The sequence below is a fragment of the Oncorhynchus gorbuscha genome, linkage group LG09 (assembly GCF_021184085.1).
Source record: "Oncorhynchus gorbuscha isolate QuinsamMale2020 ecotype Even-year linkage group LG09, OgorEven_v1.0, whole genome shotgun sequence".
Lineage (NCBI taxonomy): Eukaryota > Metazoa > Chordata > Actinopteri > Salmoniformes > Salmonidae > Oncorhynchus > Oncorhynchus gorbuscha.
Window position 1 is genome coordinate 1,910,752 of NC_060181.1, and position 24,116 is coordinate 1,934,867.

At 43.7% G+C, this 24,116-nt stretch overlaps 1 protein-coding gene across 4 annotated transcripts in view; it reads left to right on the plus strand.

Annotated features, from left to right (window-relative positions):
* Positions 1–24,116, plus strand: part of triqk (triple QxxK/R motif containing) — a 61,807-nt gene that overhangs the window by 33,365 nt on the left and 4,326 nt on the right. For all 4 annotated transcript variants that reach the window (XM_046361342.1, XM_046361344.1, XM_046361341.1 and 1 more), the window contains one exon: positions 11,330–11,415. In XM_046361342.1, coding sequence (XP_046217298.1) covers positions 11,330–11,415 — 86 coding nt within the window. The remainder of the gene's footprint in view (positions 1–11,329; positions 11,416–24,116) is intronic.

Consider the following 24,116-nt stretch of genomic DNA (forward strand, 5'->3'; position numbering starts at 1 on the left):
AGAGCCATGACTAGTACCACATAGAGCCATGACTACATGGAACTCTATTCCACAGTACCACATAGAGCCATGACTACATGGAACTCTATTCCACAGTACCACATAGAGCCATGACTAGTACCACATAGAGCCATGACTACATGGAACTCTATTCCACAGTACCACATAGAGCCATGACTACATGGAACTCTATTCCACAGTACTACATAGAGCCATGACTACACAGAACTCTATTCCACAGTACTACATAGAGCCATGACTACATGGAACTCTATTCCACAGTACTACATAGAGCCATGACTACATGGAACTCTATTCCACAGTCCTACATAGAGCCATGAACTGGAACTATTCCACAGTACTACATAGAGCCATGACTACATGGAACTCTATTCCACAGTACTACATAGAGCCATGACTACATGGAACTCTATTCCACAGTACTACATAGAGCCATGACTACATGGAACTCTATTCCACAGTACTACATAGAGCCATGACTACATGGAACTCTATTCCACAGTACTACATAGAGCCATGACTACATGGAACTCTATTCCACAGTACTACATAGAGCCATTACTACATGGAACTCTATTCCACAGTACTACATAGAGCCATGACTACATGGAACTCTATTCCACAGTACTACATAGAGCCATGACTACATGGAACTCTATTCCACAGTACTACATAGAGCCATGACTACATGGAACTCTATTCCACAGTACTACATAGAGCCATGACTACATGGAACTCTATTCCACAGTACTACATAGAGCCATGACTACATGGAACTCTATTCCACAGTACTACATAGAGCCATGACTACATGGAACTCTATTCCACAGTACTACATAGAGCCATGACTACATGGAACTCTATTCCACAGTATTACATAGAGCCATGACTACATGGAACTCTATTCCACAGTACTACATAGAGCCATGACTACATGGAACTCTATTCCACAGTATTACATAGAGCCATGACTACATGGAACTCTATTCCACAGTATTACATAGAGCCATGACTACATGGAACTCTATTCCACAGTATTACATAGAGCCATGACTACATGGAACTCTATTCCACAGTACTACATAGAGCCATGACTACATGGAACTCTATTCCACAGTACTACATAGAGCCATGACTACATGGAACTCTATTCCACAGTACTACATAGAGCCATGACTACATGGAACTCTATTCCACAGTATTACATAGAGCCATGACTACATGGAACTCTATTCCACAGTATTACATAGAGCCATGACTACATGGAACTCTATTCCACAGTATTACATAGAGCCATGACTACATGGAACTCTATTCCACAGTACTACATAGAGCCATGACAACATGGAACTCTATTCCACAGTACTACATAGAGCCACGACTACATGGAACTCTATTCCACAGTACTACATAGAGCCATAGAGCCATGACTACATGGAACTCTATTCCACAGTATTACATAGAGCCATGACTACATGGAACTCTATTCCACAGGACTACATAGAGCCATGACTACATGGAACTCTATTCCACAGTACTACATAGAGCCATGACTACATGGAACTCTATTCCACAGTACTACATAGAGCCATGACTACATGGAACTCTATTCCACAGTACTACATAGAGACATGACTACATGGAACTCTATTCCACAGTACTACATAGAGCCATGACTACATGGAACTCTATTCCACAGTACCATAGAGCCATGACTACATGGAACTCTATTCCACAGTACTACATAGAGCCATGACTACATGGAACTCTATTCCACAGTACTACATAGAGCCATGACTACATGGAACTCTATTCCACAGTACCACATAGAGCCATGACTACATGGAACTCTATTCCACAGTACTACATAGAGCCATGACTACATGGAACTCTATTCCACAGTATTACATAGAGCCATGGAACTCTATTCCATGAGAACTCATGACTACATGGAATTCCACAGTACTACATAGAGCCATGACTACATGGAACTCTATTCCACAGTACTACATAGAGCCATGACTACATGGAACTCTATTCCACAGTACTACATAGAGCCATGACTACATGGAACTCTATTCCACAGTACTACATAGAGCCATGACTACATGGAACTCTATTCCACAGTACCACATAGAGCCATGACTACATGGAACTCTATTCCACAGTACTACATAGAGCCATGACTACATGGAACTCTATTCCACAGTACTACATAGAGCCATGACTACATGGAACTCTATTCCACAGTACTACATAGAGCCATGACTACATGGAACTCTATTCCACAGTACTACATAGAGCCATGACTACATGGAACTCTATTCCACAGTACTACATAGAGCCATGACTACATGGAACTCTATTCCACAGTACTACATAGAGCCATGACTACATGGAACTCTATTCCACAGTACTACATAGAGCCATGACTACATGGAACTCTATTCCACAGTACTACATAGAGCCATGACTACATGGAACTCTATTCCACAGTACTACATAGAGCCATGACTACATGGAACTCTATTCCACAGTACTACATAGAGCCATGACTACATGGAACTCTATTCCACAGTACTACATAGAGCCATGACTACATGGAACTCTATTCCACAGTACTACATAGAGCCATGACTACATGGAACTCTATTCCACAGTACTACATAGAGCCATGACTACATGGAACTCTATTCCACAGTACTACATAGAGCCATGACTACATGGAACTCTATTCCACAGTACTACATAGAGCCATGACTACATGGAACTCTATTCCACAGTACTACATAGAGCCATGACTACATGGAACTCTATTCCACAGTACTACATAGAGCCATGACTACATGGAACTCTATTCCACAGTACTACATAGAGCCATGACTACATGGAACTCTATTCCACAGTACTACATAGAGCCATGACTACATGGAACTCTATTCCACAGTATTACATAGACTACATGGAACTCCATTCCACATCAGGTACTGATGCAGCAGTAGAATCAGATTTAATAAACAGATAAAAACACACCTTATGGAACAGTGGAGACTACATGAAGCAACACACACACACACACACCACACACACACAGAGCCATGACTACATGGAACTCATTCCACAGGACACACACACACACACACACAACACACACACACACACACACACACACACACACACACACACACACACACACACACACACACACACACACACACACACACACACACACACACACATGGAACACACACACACACACCACACACACAGGTACAGACACATACACATGATAAGACACGCACTCTACACACGTGCACATGGATGTTGTATTGTAGATGTGTGGTAGTAGAGTAGTGGCCTGAGGGAACACACTGTGTTATGTGATGTTGTATTGTAGATGTGTGGTAGTAGAGTAGCTACCTGAGGGAACACACTGTGTTATGTGATGTTGTATTGTAGATGTGTGGTAGTAGAGTAGTGGCCTGAGGGAACACACTGTGTTATGTGATGTTGTATTGTAGATGTGTGGTAGTAGAGTAGTGGCCTGAGGGAACACACTGTGTTATGTGATGTTGTATTGTAGATGTGTGGTAGTAGAGTAGTGGCCTGAGGGAACACACTGTGTTATGTGATGTTGTATTGTAGATGTGTGGTAGTAGAGTAGCGGCCTGAGGGAACACACTGTGTGATGTAACAGTATCAATGTTGGACCCCAGGAAGAGTAGTGGGGATAATACATTTAAATGACCAAAGCATTCCAGGTGCAGTCTGGTAATGCTTTCACAAGCTGATACAACTAGTTTATCCTGGGCCCAGTCGTATGGTGTTTTATACTATAACAGGTGAAATTTAGAAGCCACTCAAGCAATTGTTACATTTTGGTTTTAAGTGGAACCATTTTGTGCCCTCTTGAGTATCATGTACCATATTCTTCAATTCTGAATTAAATAGTTGTGAACCTGTAGAGATTTACCACTAGACATTCTGTTTGACGTTCTGTCTGCTAATGATTTAATTCCCCCAGTCTGTTCCACCCTGATTACCATATATACATGCTGGAGTCGGAGAGAGAGAGAGCAGACTATGCCCCATCCATCTGTATGTGGGAGGCCAAGGTCTGTTTGTTCCAGAGTGATTGTCTAGGAGTGTGTTTAGATGGTAACTATCTAGGAGTGTGTTTAGATGGTAACTATCTAGGAGTGTGTTTAGATGGTAACTATCTAGGAGTGTGTTTAGATGGTAACTATCTAGGAGTGTGTTTAGATGGTAACTATCTAGGAGTGTGTTTAGATGGTAACTATCTAGGAGTGTGTTTAGACGGTAACTATCTAGGAGTGTGTTTAGACGGTAACTAGGTAACTATCTAGGAGTGTGTTTAGATGGTAACTATCTAGGAGTGTGTTTAGATGGTAACTATCTAGGAGTGTGTTTAGATGGTAACTATCTAGGAGTGTGTTTAGACGGTAACTATCTAGGAGTGTGTTTAGACGGTAACTAGGTAACTATCTAGGAGTGTGTTTAGAAGGTAACTAGGTAACTATCTAGGAGTGTGTTTAGATGGTAACTATCTAGGAGTGTGTTTAGATGGTAACTATCTAGGAGTGTGTTTAGATGGTAACTATCTAGGAGTGTGTTTAGATGGTAACTATCTAGGAGTGTGTTTAGACGGTAACTAGGTAACTATCTAGGAGTGTGTTTAGACGGTAACTAGGTAACTATCTAGGAGTGTGTTTAGATGGTAACTATCTAGGAGTGTGTTTAGAACAACTAGGTAAATATCTAGGAGTGTGTTTAGATGGTAACTATCTAGGAGTGTGTTTAGATGGTAACAGGTAACTATCTAGGAGTGTGTTTAGACGGTAACTAGGTAACTATCTAGGAGTGTGTTTAGATGGTAACTATCTAGGAGTGTGTTTAGACGGTAACTAGGTAACTATCTAGGAGTGTGTTTAGACGGTAACTATCTAGGAGTGTGTTTAGATGGTAACTATTAGGAGTGTGTTTAGACGGTAACTATCTAGGAGTGTGTTTAGATGGTAACTATCTAGGTGTGTTTAGACTAACTAGGTAACTATCTAGGAGTGTGTTTAGATGGTAACTAGGTAACTATCTAGGAGTGTGTTTAGATGGTAACTATCTAGGAGTGTGTTTAGATGGTAACTATCTAGGAGTGTGTTTAGATGGTAACTATCTAGGAGTGTGTTTAGATGGTAACTATCTAGGAGTGTGTTTAGATGGTAACTATCTAGGAGTGTGTTTAGACGGTAACTAGGTAACTATCTAGGAGTGTGTTTAGATGGTAACTATCTAGGAGTGTGTTTAGACGGTAACTAGGTAACTATCTAGGAGTGTGTTTAGATGGTAACTATCTAGGAGTGTGTTTAGATGGTAACTATCTAGGAGTGTGTTTAGATGGTAACTATCTAGGAGTGTGTTTAGATGGTAACTATCTAGGAGTGTGTTTAGACGGTAACTAGGTAACTATCTAGGAGTGTGTTTAGACGGTAACTAGGTAACTATCTAGGTGTGTGTTTAGATGGTAACTATCTAGGTGTGTGTTTAGATGGTAACTATCTAGGAGTGTGTTTAGACGGTAACTATCTAGGAGTGTGTTTAGACGGTAACTAGGTAACTATCTAGGAGTGTGTTTAGACGGTAACTAGGTAACTATCTAGGAGTGTGTTTAGAGGTAACTAGGTAACTATCTAGGAGTGTGTTTAGACGGTAACTATCTAGGAGTGTGTTTAGATGGTAACTAGGTAACTATCTAGGAGTGTGTTTAGATGGTAACTATCTATCTAGGTGTGTGTTTAGATGGTAACTATCTAGGTGTGTGTTTAGATGGTAACTATCTAGGAGTGTGTTTAGACGGTAACTATCTAGGAGTGTGTTTAGACGGTAACTAGGTAACTATCTAGGAGTGTGTTTAGATAACTAGGTAACTATCTAGGAGTGTGTTTAGACGGTAACTAGGTAACTATCTAGGAGTGTGTTTAGACGGTAACTATCTAGGAGTGTGTTTAGACGGTAACTAGGTAACTATCTAGGAGTGTGTTTAGACGGTAACTATCTAGGAGTGTGTTTAGATGGTAACTAGGTAACTATCTAGGAGTGTGTTTAGATGGTAACTATCTAGGAGTGTGTTTAGATGGTAACTATCTAGGAGTGTGTTTAGATGGTAACTATCTAGGAGTGTGTTTAGATGGTAACTATCTAGGAGTGTGTTTAGATGGTAACTATCTAGGAGTGTGTTTAGATGGTAACTATCTAGGAGTGTGTTTAGATGGTAACTATCTAGGAGTGTGTTTAGACGGTAACTATCTAGGAGTGTGTTTAGATGGTAACTATCTAGGAGTGTGTTTAGATGGTAACTATCTAGGAGTGTGTTTAGACGGTAACTAGGTAACTATCTAGGAGTGTGTTTAGACGGTAACTAGGTAACTATCTAGGAGTGTGTTTAGATGGTAACTATCTAGGAGTGTGTTTAGACGGTAACTAGGTAAATATCTAGGAGTGTGTTTAGACGGTAACTATCTAGGAGTGTGTTTAGATGGTAACTAGGTAACTATCTAGGAGTGTGTTTAGACGGTAACTAGGTAACTATCTAGGAGTGTGTTTAGATGGTAACTATCTAGGAGTGTGTTTAGACGGTAACTAGGTAACTATCTAGGAGTGTGTTTAGATGGTAACTATCTAGGAGTGTGTTTAGATGGTAACTATCTAGGAGTGTGTTTAGACGGTAACTATCTAGGAGTGTGTTTAGATGGTAACTATCTAGGAGTGTGTTTAGACGGTAACTAGGTAACTATCTAGGAGTGTGTTTAGATGGTAACTAGGTAACTATCTAGGAGTGTGTTTAGATGGTAACTATCTAGGAGTGTGTTTAGATGGTAACTATCTAGGAGTGTGTTTAGATGGTAACTATCTAGGAGTGTGTTTAGATGGTAACTATCTAGGAGTGTGTTTAGATGGTAACTATCTAGGAGTGTGTTTAGACGGTAACTAGGTAACTATCTAGGAGTGTGTTTAGATGCTAACTATCTAGGAGTGTGTTTAGACGGTAACTAGGTAACTATCTAGGAGTGTGTTTAGATGGTAACTATCTAGGAGTGTGTTTAGATGGTAACTATCTAGGAGTGTGTTTAGATGGTAACTATCTAGGAGTGTGTTTAGATGGTAACTATCTAGGAGTGTGTTTAGACGGTAACTAGGTAACTATCTAGGAGTGTGTTTAGACGGTAACTAGGTAACTATCTAGGTGTGTGTTTAGATGGTAACTATCTAGGTGTGTGTTTAGATGGTAACTATCTAGAGTGTGTTTAACTAACTATCTAGGAGTGTGTTTAGACGGTAACTAGGTAACTATCTAGGAGTGTGTTTAGACGGTAACTAGGTAACTATCTAGGAGTGTGTTTAGACGGTAACTAGGTAACTATCTAGGAGTGTGTTTAGACGGTAACTATCTAGGAGTGTGTTTAGACGGTAACTAGGTAACTATCTAGGAGTGTGTTTAGACGGTAACTAGGTAACTATCTAGGTGTGTGTTTAGATGGTAACTATCTAGGTGTGTGTTTAGATGGTAACTATCTAGGAGTGTGTTTAGACGGTAACTATCTAGGAGTGTGTTTAGACGGTAACTAGGTAACTATCTAGGAGTGTGTTTAGACGGTAACTAGGTAACTATCTAGGAGTGTGTTTAGACGGTAACTAGGTAACTATCTAGGAGTGTGTTTAGACGGTAACTATCTAGGAGTGTGTTTAGACGGTAACTAGGTAACTATCTAGGAGTGTGTTTAGACGGTAACTATCTAGGAGTGTGTTTAGATGGTAACTAGGTAACTATCTAGGAGTGTGTTTAGATGGTAACTATCTAGGAGTGTGTTTAGATGGTAACTATCTAGGAGTGTGTTTAGATGGTAACTATCTAGGAGTGTGTTTAGATGGTAACTATCTAGGAGTGTGTTTAGATGGTAACTATCTAGGAGTGTGTTTAGATGGTAACTATCTAGGAGTGTGTTTAGATGGTAACTATCTAGGAGTGTGTCTGTAAACTGGCCCTGTGTGTTGACAGCACTCTGCCAGACCTCACCCTGGGCATTCTGCTGGAGTCACCAAGGACACCTCTCTCCCTCTCTCCTCTACTCCTTTCCGTCCCTCCACCCTACCTGGTGACCAGTTTGTCTGCTTCACCTCAGAAAGAACAGCTGTTTAGAATCCAAACTGAACCATGCATACCAACACATGTGTGTGAGCAGTTAATTAATTACCACAGTCCTCATTCTCATTCATTGTATTTTTTTTCGTCATATTTCTTACATTGATTTTATATATATACACACTGCTCCAAAAAATAAAGGGAACACTAAAATAACACATCCTAGATCTGAATGAATGAAATATTCTTATTAAATACTTTTTTCATAACATAGTTGAATGTGCTGACAACAAAACCACACAAAAATGATCAATGGAAATCAAATGTATCAACCCATGGAGGTCTGGATTTGGAGTCACACTCAAAATTAAAGTGGAAAAACACACTACAGGCTGATCCAACTTTGATGTAATGTCCTTAAAACAAGTCAAAATGAGGCTCAGTAGTGTGTTTGGCCTCCACGTGCCTGTATGACCTCCCTACAACGCCTGGGCATGCTCCTGATGAGGTAGCGGATGGTCTCCTGAGGAATCTCCTCCCAGACCTGGAATAAAGCATCCGCCAACTCCTGGACAGTCTGTGGTGGAACGTGGCGTTGGTGGATGGAGCGAGACATTACATTTACATTTTACATTTAAGTCATTTAGCAGACGCTCTTATCCAGAGCGACTTACAAATTGGTGCATTCACCTTATGACATCCAGTGGAACAGTCACTTTACAATAGTGCATCTAAATCTTAAAGGGGGGGGGTGAGAGGGATTACTTATCCTATCCTAGGTATTCCTTAAAGAGGTGGGGTTTCAGGTGTCTCCGGAAGGTGGTGATTGACTCTGTTGTCCTGGCGTCGTGAGGGAGTTTGTTCCACCATTGGGGGCCAGAGCAGCGAACAGTTTTGACTGGGCTGAGCGGGAGCTGTACTTCCTCAGTGGTAGGGAGGCGAGCAGGCCAGAGGTGGATGAACGCAGTGCCCTTGTTTGGGTGTAGGGCCTGATCAGAGCCTGGAGGTACTGAGGTGCCGTTCCCCTCACAGCTCCGTAGGCAAGCACCATGGTCTTGTAGCGGATGCGAGCTTCAACTGGAAGCCAGTGGAGAGAACGGAGGAGCGGGGTGACGTGAGAGAACTTGGGAAGGTTGAACACCAGACGGGCTGCGGCGTCACAAGATGCAAGATTTCACCTGGAGAGAGAGGGGAGAAAGAGGTCAGAGCACAGGGTAGGGCAGTGTGAGCAGAACCAGCGGTGTCGTTTGACTTAGCAAACGAGGATCGGATGTCGTCGACCTTCTTTTCAAAATGGTTGACGAAGTCATCTGCAGAGAAGGAGGAGGAGAGGGGGGGAGAGGAGGATTCAGGAGGGAGGAGAAGGTGGCAAAGAGCTTCCTAGGGTTAGAGGCAGATGCTTGGAATTTAGAGTGGTAGAAAGTGGCTTTAGCAGCAGAGACAGAGGAGGAAAATGTAGAGAGGAGGGAGTGAAAGGATGCCAGGTCCGCAGGGAGGCGAGTTTTCCTCCATTTCCGCTCGGCTGCCCGGAGCCCTGACATGACTATATACAGGGAGCACCAGGTAATAACATGGCTATAAGCAGGGAGGTAATAACATGACTGTATACAGGGAGGTAATAACATGGCTATATACGGGGAGGTAATAACATGGCTATATACATGGAGGTAATAACATGGCTATATACAGGGAGGTAATAACATGGCTGGTTATATACAGGGAGGTAATAACATGGCTATATACAGGAGGTAATAACATGGCTATATACAGGGAGGTAATAACATGGCTATATACAGGGAGGTAATAACATGGCTATATACAGGAGCACCGGGTAATAACATGGCTATATACAGGGAGGTAATAACATGGCTATATACAGGGAGGTAATAACATGGCTATAAGCAGGGAGGTAATAACATGACTATATACAGGGAGTACAGGTAATAACATGGCTATAAGCAGGAGGTAATAACATGACTATATACAGGGAGGTAATAACATGGCTATATACAGGAGGTAATAACATGGCTATATACAGGGAGGTAATAACATGTTCTGTGAGCTCGCAATGAGTCATCGAGCCACGCATGATGTCCCAGATGTGCTCAATTGGATTCCGGTCTGGGGAACGGGCGGGCCAGTCCATAGCATCAATGCCTTCCTCTTGCAGGAACTACTGACACACTCCAGCCACATGAGGTCTAGCATTGTCTTGCATTAGGAGGAACCCAGGTCCAACCGCACCAGCATATGTTCTCACAAGGGGTCTGAGGATCTCATCTCGGTACCTAATGGCAGTCAGGCTACCTCTGGCGAGCACCAAACCGGTCATGCTGGAGGATGTTGCAGGCAGCAGAACGTTCTCCACAGCGTCTCCAGACTCTGTCACATGTGCTCAGTGTGAACCTGCTTTCATCTGTGAAGAGCACAGGATGCCAGTGGCGAATTTGCCAATCTTGGTGTTCTCTGACAAATGCCAAACGTCCGAGCCCTCATGGAGTCTGTTTCTGACCGTTTTGAGCAGACACATGCACATTTGTGGCCTGTTGGAGGTCATTTTGCAGGGCTCTGGCAGTGCTCCTCCTGCTCCTCCTTGCACAAAGGCGGAGATAGTGGAGGTAGTGGTCCTGCTGCTGGGTTGTTGCCCTCCTACGGCCTCCTCCACGTCTCCTGATGTACTGGCCTGTCTCCTGGTAGCGCCTCCATGCTCTGGACACTACGCTGACAGACACAGCAAACCTTCTTGCCACAGCTCGCATTGATGTGCCATCCTGGATGAGCTGCACTACCTGAGCCACTTGTGTGGGTTGTAGACTCCGTCTCATGCTACCACTAGAGTGAAAGCACCGGCAGCATTCAAAAGTGACCAAAACATCAGCCAGGAAGCATAGGAACTGAGAAGTGGTCTGTGGTCACCAACTGCAGAACCACTCCTTTATTGGGGGTGTCTTGCTAATTGCCTATAATTCCATCTGTTGTCTATTCCATTTGCACAACAGCATGTGAAATTTATTGTCAATCAGTGTTGCTTCCTAAGTGGACAGTTTGATTTCACAGAAGTGTGATTGACTTGGAGTTACATTGTGTTGTTTAAGTGTTCCCTTTATTTTTTTGAGCAGTGTATATTATATCTATGTCCATTTTATATTTCAGGTAAACAAGACTACAAGAAGACCAAGTCAGCTCTGAAGTTGACGAAGTTGAAGGCTGAGGCGAAGAAGAGTGCTCCTGGAATAAGGGTCTGTATGTCTCACCCTCCTTCATACCCTCCTCTTCTCTCTGTGACGAAATGGTTTTATGCCCACTGGTCACGAACACACACAAACACCATCTAATCTGACATTTTATATTAAGAGTGTGTTCTATTTCTCTTTATGCCATTTTCTATTAACTTCAGTTTAAAGTATAATCTGTTCAGGGTTTCTGTTAGCCGCTTTTGGCCCCCAAAAGTTTTTTTTTTTTTTTTAAGTTTTTTTTATTTGTGTATTTTTATTAATAATAATAATAATAATAATCATAATCATAATAATAATAAGTTTTTTTTAGTTATAGTCAGTCTAATAATAATAATAATCATAATAATCATAAAATGTGAAGAATAATAATAATAATAATAATAATAATAATCTTATTTTATCAAATCATAATAATAATCATAATCATAATAACCATAATAATAATAATAATCATAATAATCATAATCATAATAATAATAATAATAATAATAATAGTGTAATAATAATTATTATTATTAATTATTATTATTATTATTATTATTAATTATTATTATTATTATTAATTATTATTATTACGTGACTAACTATTCATGTAAACTAATTAACTAGGAAGTCGGCACCACGGGAAAATGTTTAGCCTGTTTTCCCGAATCTACTATTTTCATATCTTCTCGAGTCTTCTATTAATGTATTATTATGATTATCTTCTAGAGAGCTTCATCAGTTCTCGTTACTGAACGTCGCAAAGACTTGGATATCTGTACAAAATTATGAATTAGCAAAATACAAAATTGGCTTAATTATTAATTTACTAACTTACTAATCAAATCACAGAAATACATGAAACACACCCACAATTAGTATTACATAATACAAAGATAGTCCCAAATGGATGAAATGGATATGATGACTTGGTAGACAAAGGGAAGGGGGTGTGGGAAACTCAGAACTACACTCATAGAAATTGCTAATACCTTGCAAGAACGACCGCTCATTCTAAAATAAATTGCAATTTACATATTTACGAGTATTTGTCTTTTCTCTCTCTGTGGTCGCTGGTCCATCTGCTGGAGAGTATTGACAGAAAGGTGCGTTCCCCAGGAGTCACAGTCTATCATAGTTGTTATAATGGATACTTCAGAATACCATTCGGGAACTGTTCTTAGAGTGGCTGCTTTTGCAGTCTAAATAATTGTTCTTTTAGTTTGTAGATTTGTTTTTCCATTTCAACGTGGGAATGATCTCCACGTTCTCTGGTCTTGTCCTTTTGGTAGAGTTGTAGTGCCAACCATTTCAACATATAGCTACCGCTTCATATCTTCTGGTCTTAAAAATTCAACCATTTTGCAACCTTAGTTTACACCGTGATTTGCGTGGTCTGGTGTGAATTGCGTCACGTGGGCTTTTATACTTGACTAGAAAAATGGGTGGGTCTGTTTGTGCACACCTGGGCGTGGCTACTGACTGTGAATAAATTACCATAAAACATCCAATTCTGATTTAGAAGACTAAATCACATTTTGTTTTCTTTTGAAAGTATTCTTATACTTATTTATCCATTTTTTTATACAACATTCAGAAGTAAACCTGACAGCTGGGAAATGGTCCCTTTAAGAGATACAGTTATGTGTTTTCTGTCCTTCATGAGATCACCAAATGAAACACACTCAACGTGACTGTCCCTTTAGTGTCCACGGACCATTCCCAAATTCTCAAAAATAATACAATTTTGGGGAGTTTTCTAAAGAGAAGCTGTTTGTTCTCTCTCCGTACTCTCCCTCGTACTCTCCCTCGTACTCTCTCTCGTACTCTCCCTCGTACTCTCCCTCGTACTCTCCCTCGTATTCTCCCTCTGTGCTCTCCCTCTGTGCTCTCCCTCGTACTCTCCCTCGTACTCTCCCTCGTATTCTCCCTCTGTGCTCTCCCTCTGTGCTCTCCCTCGTGCTCTCCCTCGTACTCTCCCTCGTACTCTCCCTCGTACTCTCCCTCGTATTCTCCCTCTGTGCTCTCCCTCTGTGCTCTCCCTCGTGCTCTCCCTCGTGCTCTCCCTCGTACTCTCCCTCGTACTCTCCCTCGTACTCTCCCTCGTATTCTCCCTCTGTGCTCTCCCTCTGTGCTCTCCCTCGTGCTCTCCCTCGTGCTCTCCCTCGTACTCTCCCTCGTATTCTCCCTCGTACTCTCCCTCGTATTCTCCCTCTGTGCTCTCCCTCGTGCTCTCCCTCGTGCTCTCCCTCGTGCTCTCCCTCTGTGCTCTCCCTCGTGCTCTCCCTCGTGCTCTCCCTCGTGCTCTCCCTCTGTGCTCTCCCTCGTGCTCTCCCTCGTGCTCTCCCTCGTGCTCTCCCTCGTGCTCTCCCTCTGTACTCCATGGCAGCGAAGGAATTTATGACTGTTGTAAAACCTGATGTGGGTGAGCGAGGGGGGGGGGGGGTGTCCGCAATTTACACCCCGAAAGGGCCACCTTGTGACAACTGTTGCCAAAATGGCCGAGAGGAAGAAAAAATAAAAACTTTGCTTTTTATTCACTGATGAAAATACCAGTTGAAGTAAGAACAATTTTTTTGACCACCATGCTTATCTGTGTGTAGGTTCATATGCATAATTAATAATTAAATTGGCCTTTCGTTAGTCATCATGTATCTTATTTATCTATCTATCTTATTTATCTTACTATCACACACTCACAGCATACAGAGCCTGGGAGAGATTTCTCCTGTTGCTGCCGGAGTAGAACATGTGCAGCAATTCTAGATGCAGTCGCACGTTAACAGTTTTCATTTTTTTTTTAAATAGCTGCGATTTTTCAATTTCTCAACTGGTAATTGAAGTGAGTCTCCCATTTCACAATTCAACAGTCTATCAGAGCGTCATCCACCACTACAAGGTTAGCTGGAGGCATTTTGATAACATACTTAAAACATTTCAGGTTTCAAAACAATTATTTCATATTATCAGGCTATATACAAAATCCAACCATGGAAATGTGGAGGCAATTATTTTATAATTCGTCGTGTTTTTAACGGGAAAACGTACAACATATCCCACCGTTCTGCATAACAGTTTGTGCTTGTTCATCTGTGCATTTTTGTGGAACAGTTTTCATATCAACAATGTTCATTTCTCAAAATCATTGTCACATTGGTTCATCTGAAACATCTTAGTTTAAAAAAATGAAACATGCAGTCAATGTGAGATCCTCCGTGTGGAAGATCCGTTGGCGACTAAAGAAAGGACTTCTCAAAATGCTCTGAGCAATTTTTTTGTTATTTATCAATCCGTATATTTGAGTTTAACCATAATATTTGTTGTCTTTTTCTGGAGGATGACATTCATGGTAACCAGCTTTGTATGGATGGTTTTTAAGAAAGAGTGATAAGATGAACAAAGTTTAATTTTCAGTTAATTGGAAAATGAGAAGTTGCGGTCTGTATGAAGGCTGAGCCTTATGATCTACTAGCAAACCAGTTAATGTATGAGTGAAGCTTTTAATGAGAGGTTTAATGCTTTAATATTGTATAATTTAATAATTTAGGCCTCCCAAACTCATTCATTATATAAATATGCATGTTTAATTTAGCATTCCAAATAAAATTAAATATTTTTTGCTCATCTGATTTAAAATGAAAACGAGTGGTCTGGAGTAGGCAGTGCCATTAGAACAAAGAGGTCATCATTCCATAAATAGACACATTTTTCTAGTTTACTTTGATCCTGCTGTTATATCGATATTTGTGCATAAAGGCATTTCCCGTATAATACATCTTACAGAAACAAAAAGATCCCACCATGTCGAACAAACAAATTGTCTGTCTGCATTTATAAAATCGCATATGTCATGTTTCCATCAGCTATTCCTATGTAATTCATCCCAGGTTGGATGGAAACCTGATTATTAACAAATAAAGTTTAAAAAATGTGTTATTGTTTTATTATTATTGTTATTATTATATTAGTACCAGTCCACAAGGTGGCACAGCACCGATCTTACAGTCTTTAGGGAGAAACCTTGGTGAAATTCAGACACCTTCCATATTCATGAGAGCAGGGTTGGGTTGGTAAGTGTTGTCTTTCCTTTTGTCTCCTCTCCTGGGTGTATAAATGTTACTCTTGAGCGATCAGGAGTTTTGAGGATGTTTTGTCTTTGTTCCTTGTGTGGTTGGATTCGCTAAAAACTAAAGCTTCTATGTCTCCCTTAAAATGGGGACTCTTCCATCAGTCTGTTTTTGCTTGTTTTTTTATATATATTGACAGCACAGAGATCCTTGATGAAAATGTGCTCAGACTGGGGCGAAGGTTAACCTTCCAACAGGACAACGACCCTAAGCTCACAGCCAAAACAATCCAGCAGTGGCTGTCTCCTTGAGTGGCCCGGACTTTTGCTTTGTCATTATGGTGTATTGTGTTGTGAAATAAGTATTTAATCCATTTTAGAATAACTGTAAAGTAACAAAATGTGGGAAAAAGTCAAGGTTTGTAAATACTTTCCGAGTGCAGTGTGTGTGTGGGGACTAGTAGATTAGTAGATTCGGCTATTTCAGCCACACCCGTTGCTGACAGGTGTATAAAATGGAGCACACGGCCATGCAATCTCCATAGACAAACATTTGCAGTAGAATGGCTTTACTGAAGAGCTCAGTGACTTTGAACGTGGCATCATCATCACCTTTCCAACAGGTCAGTTCGTCAAATGTCTGTCCTGCTAGTGCCCCGATCAACTAAGTGCTGTTATTGTGAAGTGGAAAAAGTCTAGGAGCAACAACGGCTCATCTGCAAAGTGGTAGGCCACACAAGCTCACAGAACGGGACCGACCGAGTGCTGAAGCGCGTAGCTCAGGAAAATTGTCTGTCCTCGGTTGCAACACTCACTACCGAGTTCCAAACTGCTAGAAAATCAGGAGCTTCATTGCCACCACCTGTTGTGCTGATCAAGGCTTCCTGGCAGAGGACAGCCATTGACCTGATTGGTGCTGCCACCTGGGGATGGAAGTGTATCCTGGTGTTGCCTAACCGTGTGCTAACACTAGACTATCCCCATATCAAAACTGTGTGCGTGCGTATACTATGCTACTTTTATATCACTACATCGCAGTGACTGAGCTGCCGCACACAAGCCGAAGATCACCATGTGGAATGCCAAGCGTCAGCTGCCGTGGTGTAAACCAGGCGTCAGCTGGCGTGGTGTAAAGCTCGCCTCCATTGGACTCTGGAGCAGTGGAAACACGTTCTCTGGAGTGATGAATCACGTTTCACCATCTGGCAGTCCGATGAACGAATGTTTGGCGGATGCCAGGAGAACGCTACCTGACCCAATGCATAGTGCCAACTGTAAAGTTTGGAGGAGGGATAATGGCCTGGGGCTGTTTTTCATGGTTCGGGCCCCTTAGTTCCAGTGAAAGGGAATCGTAATGCTTCAGCATTACATGGGCGAGAGGACGGGGATGGAGGGGGGGGTACAGGGGCGAGAGGACAGGGATGGAGGGGGGCGGGTACATGGGCGAGAGGACGGGGGGTACATGGGCGAGAGGACGGGAATGGAGGGGGGAGGTACATGGGCGAGAGGACGGGGGTACATGGGCGAGAGGACGGGGGGTACATGGGCGAGAGGACGGGGGTACATGGGCGAGAGGACGGGGGGTACATGGGCGAGAGGATGGGAATGGAGGGGGGTACATGGGCGAGAGGATGGGAATGGAGGGGGGGGGTACATGGGCGAGAGGACGGGGATGGAGGGGGATTACATGGGCGAGAGGACGGGGATGGAGGGGGTTACATGGGCGAGAGGACGGGGATGGAGGGGGGGTACATGGGCGAGAGGACGGGAATGGAGGGGGGGGGGGGTTACATGGGCGAGAGGACGGGGGGTACATGGGCGAGAGGACGGGAATGGAGGGGGTTACATGGGCGAGAGGACGGGGATGGAGGGGGGGGTACAGGGTCGAGAGGACGGGGATGGAGGGGGGAGGTACATGGGCGAGAGGACGGGGATGGAGGGGGAGGTACATGGGCGAGAGGACGGGGATGGAGGGGGGAGGTACATGGGCGAGAGGACGGGGATGGAGGGGGGGGAGGTACATGGGCGAGAGGACGGGGATGGAGGGGGAGGTACATGGGCGAGAGGACGGGGATGGAGGGGGAGGTACATGGGCGAGAGGACGGGGATGGAGGGGGAGGTACATGGGCGAGAGGACGGGGATGGAGGGGGGAGGTACATGGGCGAGAGGACGGGGATGGAGGGGGGAGGTACATGGGCAAGAGGACGGGGATGGAGGGGGGTACATGGGCGAGAGGACGGGGATGGAGGGGGGTACATGGGCGAGAGGACGGGGATGGAGGGGGGTTACATGGGCGAGAGGACGGGGATGGAGGGGGGTACATGGGCGAGAGGACGGGGATGGGGGGGGGGGTACAGGGTCGAGAAGACAGGGATGGAGGGGGGGTACATGGGCGAGAGGACGGGGATGGAGGGAGGGGGGCACATGGGCGAGAGGACGGGAATGGAGGGGGGGGTACATGGGCAAGAGGACGGGAATGGAGGGGGGTTACATGGGCGAGAGGACGGGGATGGAGGGGGTGTACAGGGTCGAGAGGACAGTGATGGAGGGGGGTACATGGGCGAGAGGACGGGAATGGAGGGGGGTTACATGGGCGAGAGGATGGGGGGTACATGGGTGAGAGGATGGGAATGGAGAGGGGGAGGTACATGGACGAGAGGACAGGGATGGAGGGGGGGTACATGGGCGAGAGGACGGGAATGGAGGGGGGGGTTACATGGGCGAGAGGACGGGAATGGAGGGGGGGGTTACATGGGCGAGAGGACGGGAATGGAGGGGGGTTACATGGGCGAGAGGATGGGAATGGAGGGGGAGGTACATGGGCGAGAGGACGGGGATGGAGGGGGAGGTACATGGGCGAGAGGACGGGGATGGAGGGGGGAGGTACATGGGCGAGAGGACGGGTATGGAGAGGGGGGTACATGGGCGAGAGGACAGGGATGGAGGGGTGGGTACATGGGCGAGAGGGGGGGATGGAGGGGGGGGGCAGCATGGGCGAGAGGACGGGGATGGAGGGGGGTACATGGGCGAGAGGACGGGTATGGAGGGGGGGGTACATGGGCGAGAGGACGGGAATGGAGGGGGGGTTACATGGGCGAGAGGACGGGATGGAGGGGGGGTAGGGCGAGAGGACGGGAATGGAGGGGGGGGTACACGGGCGAGAGGACGGGGATGGGGACGGGGGTACACGAGCGAGGGGATGGGGATGGGGGGGGGTACAGGGGCGAGGGGACGGGGATGGGGGGCGGGGGTACACGAGGGAGGGGACGGGGATGGGGGGGTAATACCGGTCAAAAGTTTGCTTGCACCTACTCATTCAAGGGTTTTTCTTTATTTTTACTTTTTACTATTTATTTTTCCTACTTTGTATTATAATAGTGAAGATATACAAACTATGAAATAACACACATGAAATGTAGCGACCTAGAAAGTATTATGACAGCTTTGCACACTGTTGGCGTTCTCTCAACCAGCTTCATGACATAGTCACCTGGAATGCATTTCAATTTACAGGTGTGCCTTGTTCAAGGTTAATTTGTGGTATTTTTTGCCTTAATGCTTTTGAGCCAGTCAGTTGTGTTGTGACAAGGTAGGGATGGTATACAGAAGATGGAATTTTACCAAATAGGGATAAATCCATATTATGGCAAGAACAGCTTAGATAAGCAAAGAGAAACGACAGTCCATCATCACTTTCAGTCAATTCTGGATAATTTCTGTAACTTTGAAAGTTTCTTCAAGTGCAGTCGCAAAAACCATCCAGCGCTATGATGAAACTGTCTCTCATGAGGACAGCCACAGGAAAGGAATACTCTGAGTTACCTCTGCTGCAGAGGATACGTTTATTAGAGTTAACTGCACCTCAGATTGCAGCCCAAATAAATGCTTCACAGAGTTCAAGTAACAGACAGATCTCAACATCAACTGTTTGGAGGAGACTACAGCAATTTGACCATGAAGGCCTGATTCACACAAAGAGACCTCCACTAACCACTACCGGGACGGAACACAGAGGACCCGCCCGACCGGGACGGAACACAGAGGACCCGCCCGACCGGGACGGAACACAGAGGACCCGCCCCGACCGGGACGGAACACAGACACATATTAACACACAGCTTCTACTTCCTGAACTGTCCACAGTAGTGTGGGGGAGGAGGGTTCATGAAATGTAACATCCAATTAAATGTTATTAGTTGTATGTGATGGGTACAGGTCATGTTAAAGTTTATATATGCTGGTTTGAGAGATACCGGTCTTCATCAAGCATTCCCTTAATCCCATTAGATTAGTCGTGAAATACTAATGTAATTAGTGATCAACTGGAACGGTGAACTAAGGGAATAATATTCCTCTGGTAGGAAGATGGAAACCACTTAAATACCCAAATATTGGGTTGGAATGTAGACAATGGAATGGATATGGCCTCCCCTTCAATATAGTATTTGAACAGAAATCTTGTTTTTACATTTATTTTCGAGGGGCCATCTCCCTGTTTGTCTTTGAGGCCGTAATAAAAACACTGTTAGCCTGATTTTGGGGAACACCATCCTCTCCCGCTGACTGTTACGGCTTTGTTGGGCCTGTTTTTTGTGTGAGACTATTTGAGGACCCCTCTCCTCCGTGTGTTCTGGTCTCCGCTGCAGCTGGTGTCTCCTAGGGTTCCAGCTGGCCATGCAGCCAGGCGGGCAGACAGGCTGTCCTGGAGCCCAGAGCGTGTGTGTGGCAGGCAGGTACGGCCAGCTGCTCCATGGGGCTGGTGGATCTTGGCATGCTGCGAGAGCTGCTGTGCTGTGACCAGGTGGTGTGGTGATGTTCGGGGAGCCAAGGAGCGGGAACCCACCTGTTGTGGTCTCTCTCTCAATTCAGTAAATGCTTTATTGGAATTAATGGCTGGTTGCCACTGTTGCCAGAGCGACATTGTATTGTATTGTGCGTGAGTGCTATGGGGCGATAGTCATTTAGACATGTTATCTTGCCATTCTTATGCACAGGGACTATTGTTGTCCGCTTGAAACATGTAGGTATTTCAGACTGGGTCAGGGAGAAGTTGAAAATGCTCTCGCATGGTTCAGTGTTAATTGCCTCGGAGGTGAGCATAGGCATTTAGTAGGCACGCATCACTGGCCAGCTCACGGCTGGGTTTCCCTTTCTACACATTTTTTTAAGCCACATGCGACGAGTGTCGGAGCCGGTGAATTCCATCTTAGCCCTATTGACACTTTGCCTGTTTGATTATTCGGTGGAGGGCATAGCGGGATTTCCTAGAAGTGTGTCCCGCTCCTTGAAAAGTGGCAGCTCTAGCTTTTAGCTCAGTGCGGATGTTGCCTGTAATCCATGGCTTCTGGTTGGGATATGTACGTACGGTGAATATGGTCTGGTCGCCCAAAAAAAGTGACAGTGATTTTTTTTTTATATTGGAGACCGCGCCCCCCTTGAGTTTACCCGACGCAGCCGTTCTGCTGATGTAAAACACGGGATATGATGCTTCCCACGGGAGCATCCTATGTCTTAGACCATTAAACCATGAGGAAATTCCCTGTTGTCTGAAAAAAGACGCTGGTTTTGAAGTACGGAGGAAGGGCTACCACATCATGTGACCATGAGCAATTATTCTGTACAGGCTTCCTTCTTTTCACTCTGGCATTCAGGTTAGTATTGTGGAGTGTCGTGTCTTTACTATCATTGACTGAAGACTTTTCGTTTTTATCAAAGATTCTCTGTAATTAGCATTTCGTGATTAACTAATCAGGCAAATGTAATTAACTAGGAAGTCGGGGAACCAAGGAAAATATTCAGATTACAAAATTATAATTTTCCTAATACAACTTTTCAGATATTTTAATATCTGATCAATTAGTCTTCTTAATTAATGAATAATTTATTTTACCTCACGTTAGTCTCATTCCAAGCGTTGTAAATTGATGGTTATCTGCATGAACCCAGTCTTCACTATCAGTCATCCATACATCAATTGTCTTAAATCATTTATTTACTAACTAAGTAATTCACAGAAATGCATAAACAAACAGTAGATAGTTACAAGGAAATGATAAGGGAGTTTCCCTAGTGGGATAAACCGGCATCGCGGCTTGGTATACAAAAGGGAAGTGGGGGTCGACTGAGAAGACGACACACAGTTGATAATTATAACAGTTGAAATGCTAATCCTTTGCACATGAACACTCACTCATTAGGGAACAATTGCAATCAATATATATATATTTACGTTCAGTGTGTCGTCGGGGTCTCTGTTGAAAAGTTTGTTTCTTTTGAAGAGTTTCTGTCCTCTCTGTTGTGGTTAGAATGGGTAGTTCAGAGTGATATTCATTCATGTCGTTATAGGATAGATGTTTCGGCGGTTGTCGGTCTTCGTGTTCAATGATACCGAATTCCTAGCTGCATACTAGTAATTAATATCAAAGACTTGTTCTTATTCTGTCGGCATCGATAGTCTAAGAGTTTAACCACGTGGGATGGTTAAAAGATTCAGCAATCTACTTGAACCTTATTTCCCTCTATGATAGAGGTACTGGTCTCGTCTCAACCCTTAGCGCTCTCATAATTTGAGGTAAGCTCGGTCTCAAACCTTGGCCCACGCGTTATCGAGGTAAGCTGGTCTGGTGATAGAAAAACCCAGGTGGGGGTTTTATTCGGAACATAGAAAAGGGCTCATGACGCCGGGTCCTGTCTGGTGCCCCTGGGGGCGTGCCAAGGATTTAGTGAAACTTTTAAGGGAATTGGAGTTTTCTTCATTAAACAGTCCAAAATCACATGACACAATTTCACAAACAGTTCCATCCTCACTCATTCATTTGATACAACAATTAGATGTAAGCCTCATATCTAAGGCTATTATATAAACACCGTTATGGTGATGTGGCCGTACTGTCTCACCGTCCCCCATGAGCCCCACAAAATTGTACCAACGGACCGGTTCGTAGCTTCACCCATCTTTTATTCCTTCTCCGGAACATAAATGTTGTTCGGACCTCAAGTTCTGTGAGGTGGAAGAAATTCCTTTGTTCTCTATGAAACTTCACTCTGTTTCTATACTGTGTGGCCATGAGGAGATAATCCCCGGCAACTGAATTAGGAAGGTCGCCTGTATTTTTGTAGTGACTGGGTGTATTGATAAACCGTCTATAGTGTAATTAATAACTTCACCGTGCTCAAGGGATTTCCAACGTCTATTTATGTTTTACCCATCTACCAATAGGTTCCCTTTTTTTGTCAGTCATGGAAAACCTCCCTGGTCTTTGGATGAATCTGTGTTTTTAAATTCATTGTCTTATAGATAATTGTATGTGTGGGGTACAGAGATGAGGTCATTGAAATTGGTACTCCTGAACTTATTTAGGCTTGCCATAACAAGGGGTTGAATACTTAAAAAAAAAAATGTTTTATAAACATTATAAAATCATAATCCCACTTTGACACTATGGGGTTGTGTGTGTGTGTGTGTGTGTGTGTGTGTGTGTGTGTGTAGGCCAGTGACACAAAATATGATGGACTAGATTCAATACTATATTTCAGATGCATAAAGACATTTGGCGCTCTTTTTTTGGAGGGGATGTCTAGCAACGTAGACCGGCCTAATTCGGCCCTATATGCATTTGTTGGTGTTTCAAATATTTCTACAGCATCTCTGTTGGATTGCTTGTCCCATTTAGTGTAGCTATGATACCTCACGCCCATACAGAGCAGTGAACTGGATAATACTATCACATACTCTCTGAGTGAAGAACTCTGTCACAAATTAACTCCACACTTGTTTTTGGAATTCATGGCAAAAGTTTGGACACACCTACATTCCTTGGTTTTTCTTTATTTTTACTTATTTCTACATTGTGGAATAATAGTGAATACATCAAAACTATGAAATAACACATGGAATCAGGTAGTAAGTAAGCCCCCAAAACGTGTAACCCCCCCCAAAAAAGTGTTAAACAAATCAAAATATATTTTATAGTTTTGATTCTTCAAAATAGCCACCCTTTGCCTTGATGACAGCTTTGCACACTCTTGGCATTATCTTAACCAGCTTCATGAGGAATGCATTTCCAACGGTCTTGAAGGAGTTCCCACATATGCTGAGCACTTGTTGGCTGTTTTCCCTTCACTCTGCGGTCCAATTCATCCCAAACCATCTCAATTGGGATGACGTCGGTTGATTGTGGAGGCCAGGTCATCTGATGCAGCACTCCATCACTCTCCTTCATGGTCAAATAGCCCTTACACAGCCTGGAGGTGTGTTGGGTCATTATCCTGTTGAAAAACAAATGATAGTCCCACTAAGTGAAAACCAGATGGGATGGCATATCGCTGCAGAATGCTGTGGTAGTCACTCTGCGTCTCACAAAGACACAGCGGTTGGAATAAAAAAAACTTCATGACAGATTGTCACTGGTCTAATATCCATTGCTCGTGTTTCTTGGTCCAATCAAGTCTCTTCTTCTTATTGGTGACCTTTAGTACTGGTTTCTTTGAAGCAATTCGACCGTGAAGGACTGATTCACGCAGTCTCCTCTGAACAGTTGATGTTGACATGTGTCTGTTACTTGAACTCTGTGAAGCATTTATTTGGGCTGCAATTTCTGAGGCTGGTTACTCTAATGAACTTATCCTCTGCAGAAGAGGTAAATCATTTCTCTG